Below are 4,423 nucleotides of genomic sequence, written 5' to 3'. Positions count from 1 at the left end.
TGCCCTGGATGTTATTGAATATAGATACATGTGGTTCAGTGTATCTCAGTGATTAAACCTACCAGGCAGGTTGGGAATGACTGGAATGAAGTTTGAACACAGCCCCCAGTAAGCCGACATACACCAAGTCAACACTCATGAGTTAGCAACTGCTGGCAGTCTGGCCTGGGATCACATGGCCTCCTAATCTGCCATCAGGCCTTTCTTCACACATACCTACATGCTGTCTGTGCAACATATGGGTACTTGTTTGTGGTTTTTTCAAAAATAAAAATAGCTGACTGTTTATTCTATTAGCTTTGAAATTTGAAAATGAATTCCCGTGTCAAATTCTTTTAGTATTTAGATTTAATTTAAGAGGAAAAGTTAATATTGCAAGAACCAAATCTGTTAACTTTTGGTTGTATGATTCACACTTCCACCATTTCTAAGGGCAAATGGCAGCACTGGGTAAAACCTTTTTTCAGCTGATTTATAGCCAAAAGAGGACTAAAAAGTGTTTTTGTGGAGTAGCCTATATGACACCCTGCACACTGCAGGTGGATATTATGACAAAATGTCTTTTAGCTATCTGTTCATGCTTAAAAATATCAACCACAAACATCTTTACTTGAGTTTATATGCCAAGTTTTGCACTAAACAGTTGAAGTGGACTGGATGGAAGACACATTTAAATAGTCGGTCATGTGGTACACACAAGGTATTACTGAAAGGTTATTTTAAGGGACATATTTAATTGTATTTTTTGCTGTACATTAAAAATAATACAGTCAAGAAAAAAAAGAAAGGAAGTTCCAACAGGCCCTATGTGCTGAGGGACAGTGAATGACAGTTGATCATTAGATGGAACGACATCGCCCTCTGTTGGCCAGTCCGCTGGTTGTTGACGACGTCGTTGCTAGGTAAATCATACTAGTCACTGATTGGCTTCTCTTCTCACTTTTGGCCAATCAGCACTATTTTTGTAGCAAGGTGCCTTCTTGTGGTGAAGCGTCTAGATACGACAAAGCTGCACAGAGCCAGCCTGTTGAATATAGTTAGCTAGCTCGCTTATTTAGGGTAAAAGAGGACATATCGTTTTAAATACCTGACAAGTAACGTTACACTTTTTGAATGCCATTTGACTGAAGAAATACTCGTCAAACTGTTCGCCTAAACAGAGACATTAAGCTAGCTAGTAAAGCATAGGTCACAAAACCTTGTTTCACTATGTTGAGATTGAGCTTCAGAAGGGAGAAAGACAAGGAGTTTGTAAGTTTCTCGTCTTTTTATAAAATATAATATCTTTGTCCTTTTGCCAACTAGGCATACGTCTGGCTTTTAGACGTCTTTTTAATCTTTCAACGATAGCTAGCTAACATTAACGTTAACCTAGCGCCAGATAACGTTAACTTCGGTTAACGTTACTAAATGTTAGCAAGATATTTCAGAGATGTTCAAGCTAGCTAGCTAGCTAACGTTTGGCAACACCAGAGTTGGAACGTTAGCTCTTGTGGTGTGTTCATTTTGTTTACCAAACTTAAAGCACGTAACGTTATGTATTGTTAACTAACCGACTGCTTTTATTTAGAAAGGCAGCTCAAGTATAACCGAATGACAAATTGTTCCACTGCTGTTACAGGCGGTTGTCAATGTTTGGTTTCTATTTTATCAAGTGTTCATCATGTTGTTGTAATCATCCTTTCGACCTTTCCACACACACTTACCCTCTTTCTTTCCCCTCACTTTGGGAGTTATTTGTTGTACTTGGTCACGGTCGTCATAGGACCGACATCGTGTGTGTTAATTGTCTATGTGATGCTAAACTTCTCCCCTAACCTTCTTTGTGCGTGTTGTGCAGAAGCATATAGCTCATGGTTTGATCCCCGCCGCCTCCATTGCTCCCAAGCCTGCTGTGCCTCGTACCCCGCCCCCACGCAGCCCAGACCCCTCACCTGAGAGACCCAGGTACCTGAAGGGCCATCAGTCCATCAGCTCCAGCACCAGCCTGCTTTTATCCTGCTGTGTTTCCTCTGACACAGTTTAATTTTAAACCACTGTTTTCTCATATTATTTCTCTCTTTATTCCCCCCAAAAGTCCCTCAGGGGTTACGTTATGGGAAAATTATAGGCAATATACTCTACAAGTTACCTTGGTAACATCTTGTTGCTAGATTGTAACAGATTATTGACCCATTTGCTCTAGTTGATGCCTCTTCATTTCTCAAAAATGTATTCACTTGTATCAATAGCCTGTGCATGACTTTATGCTGTTCTCAGACATAGACTTAGGGCTTAGAATCATCATTTGCAATGTTGATTATTTTCTTCATTAATCGATTAGTGGTTTGGAATGTCAGAAAATGAAACAAAAAATGTCAATCAGTGTTTTCCAAAGCCCAAGACGACGTCCTCCAATGTCTTGTTTTGTCCACCATTTAAATATATTCAGTTTACTGTCATAAAGGAGTAAAGAAACAATAAATTATTCACATTTAAGAAGCTGGAATCACAGATTAAAAAAAATAAATAACTGAACTTTGCAATTCTAATTGAAATGTGGTAGAAAAGTTGAATTCTGGTGACATCTTTTAAGAACTTTCACTGTTATTGTCACTGTAATGCAGAAGACGTTGCCATTCCGTATTTAATCATCGCTAAGCTTCATCATACATTTACCTTTCTCTACCCCAGGTTTATTCTTTTTCTTTGCTCAACATACTGCATCTTGTCAACCAATTTAATATGTATCTATATTCATGGTGGATTTAAAACAATGCTTTCAAATTCATTTAGGGACACTAAATGAGATGTTTGTGCTCCCTTTTCTAACAATGTATCACATCAATGGCATTAAAAATGCCAACCCATCATGGTTGCATACATATTATGTAAAGTATAAAATCCACCTCATATGAATTATGTCTTTCAATCTACAGATCCGCCTTAGCAGCAGCCATCTTGTCTTCTTCGCTCACTGGACAGACATGGGCCATCCCCCCAGTGTGGCCAAGGTCTTTGTCTGAGAGTGGCCAATCAGAGTCCTTCATATCTGAACCAAACATCAGCACCGAACCTTTCCTCAGGTAAAGCCCCGACCAGGGCACACTGTCCCACTGATATGGCTTACTGGAATACAAAGCCATCGTTAATGTTATCAGGTCCATCGGTGCTCTTCCCACTATGAAGAGTCAAAATGTCTTCTGTGAAAAAGGCCTTTTATGGAAGTTAAGTAGTTAGTAGTACTTTTTGATTACAATGAATAAGATATAGCAAACTTTCTTACCTTCCTCAGAGATAGATGGTCAGAAGATGCGGCTAGCCGACCACGCCTGTCCTCCCCTGACCACTCAGAGGAGGAGTTAGAAGACAAGGAAGAAGAGGAGGTGGAGAGTGAAGAGGACAGGGAAGAACCTGTTTACCAAACTCTTGACAGACCGGAGAATTGTTCAATCACAGAACCTGTCTATTCCCTGCCACTAAAAGCTAAGGTGAGATTCTACAGGAAGATCTCAGTGTTATTGGGTGTAAGCAAGTTTTCAAATAGAGTGTCGCTAGTTCTAGTCCCAATTGGAAAAAAATGTTTTTTTTATTAAAAGCAAACGTGAAACATTCTCCCCTCCATAAATAAATGCGGTCATAGAGCTTAGTTAACCTCTATCTAGAGTTTTTGAGCAGATGACTAATAATAGACCAGTTTTATGTCAGATTTTTAACAGAGAGTTGTGGCAGGAACAATGCAGATGTAATTAATAACCTTAATAACGAGATGCATCACATTCAGTTTTAGAATGGCCTACTGAGACATTGCCAATGTTATCAGTTACACCTGTGCCTTTTGAAGTCAGAATATCTACATTTGAATGTTTATAAGGGAGGATAATAACTCATTCTCAATTATAGTTTATACTTGGTTTAGTTTGTGATGTCTCTGAAGGTAAGTGTGGTTATTGTGATACCGATTTGATCCACTGAGAGGTGCTGTTGTACACAGAATAAAGGTAAAGTAATGTATCGAGTCTATTACAGTAGAGAAGTGATTTGTGAAGATTACTGTCACAGGTTTGGGTTCTAGTCATTTTCAAGAACTTTGCTTGGTGTGTTCTTCTGTGTTCTTGAATCAGTACTTAGGGCTATTGTTCCTTTGCACCAAAGTGGATTTATCTGTACCATTGCAGGTCTACATTTGGCATGCATTTAGACTTCTCCCTTTGACACATAATAACAAATCATTTATCTCTGATGTTTCAGAAATTTAGGTTGCAACAATTTAATCAAACCCTGGAAGTTGCTTTGCTTTTTTTGTGATTTATGTCACTGATGACAAGGTATTAGAAGTGGCCACACGTCTGAAATATCTTTCTGTCTGCGCCTGAAATATCTTTCTTTACCTACTCATTGTTTAAGGGGAACTACACTCATTTTCCAAATTCATAAGTGTTAT

At 38.8% G+C, this 4,423-nt stretch overlaps 1 protein-coding gene across 3 annotated transcripts in view; it reads left to right on the top strand.

The window, feature by feature from the left end:
- The first annotated feature begins 952 nt into the window (after positions 1 to 952).
- The window catches only part of cep89 (centrosomal protein 89), a 63,334-nt gene continuing 59,863 nt past the window's right edge, over positions 953 to 4,423 (top strand). For 2 of the 3 annotated variants that reach the window (XM_034871248.1, XM_034871258.1), the window contains exons 1-4: positions 954 to 1,251; positions 1,841 to 1,947; positions 2,919 to 3,065; positions 3,275 to 3,470. In XM_034871248.1, coding sequence (XP_034727139.1) covers positions 1,210 to 1,251; positions 1,841 to 1,947; positions 2,919 to 3,065; positions 3,275 to 3,470 — 492 coding nt within the window. In that variant the 5' untranslated portion in view covers positions 954 to 1,209. Of the gene's footprint in view, positions 1,252 to 1,840; positions 1,948 to 2,918; positions 3,066 to 3,274; positions 3,471 to 4,423 lie in introns of all 3 variants that reach the window. The other variant, XR_004656579.1, reaches the window with a different exon arrangement.

This window comes from Etheostoma cragini, chromosome 1 (genome assembly GCF_013103735.1).
Source record: "Etheostoma cragini isolate CJK2018 chromosome 1, CSU_Ecrag_1.0, whole genome shotgun sequence".
NCBI classification, from domain to species: domain Eukaryota; kingdom Metazoa; phylum Chordata; class Actinopteri; order Perciformes; family Percidae; genus Etheostoma; species Etheostoma cragini.
Note: the sequence above shows the minus strand (reverse complement) of the source record. Positions and strands in the feature narration are given on the sequence as shown.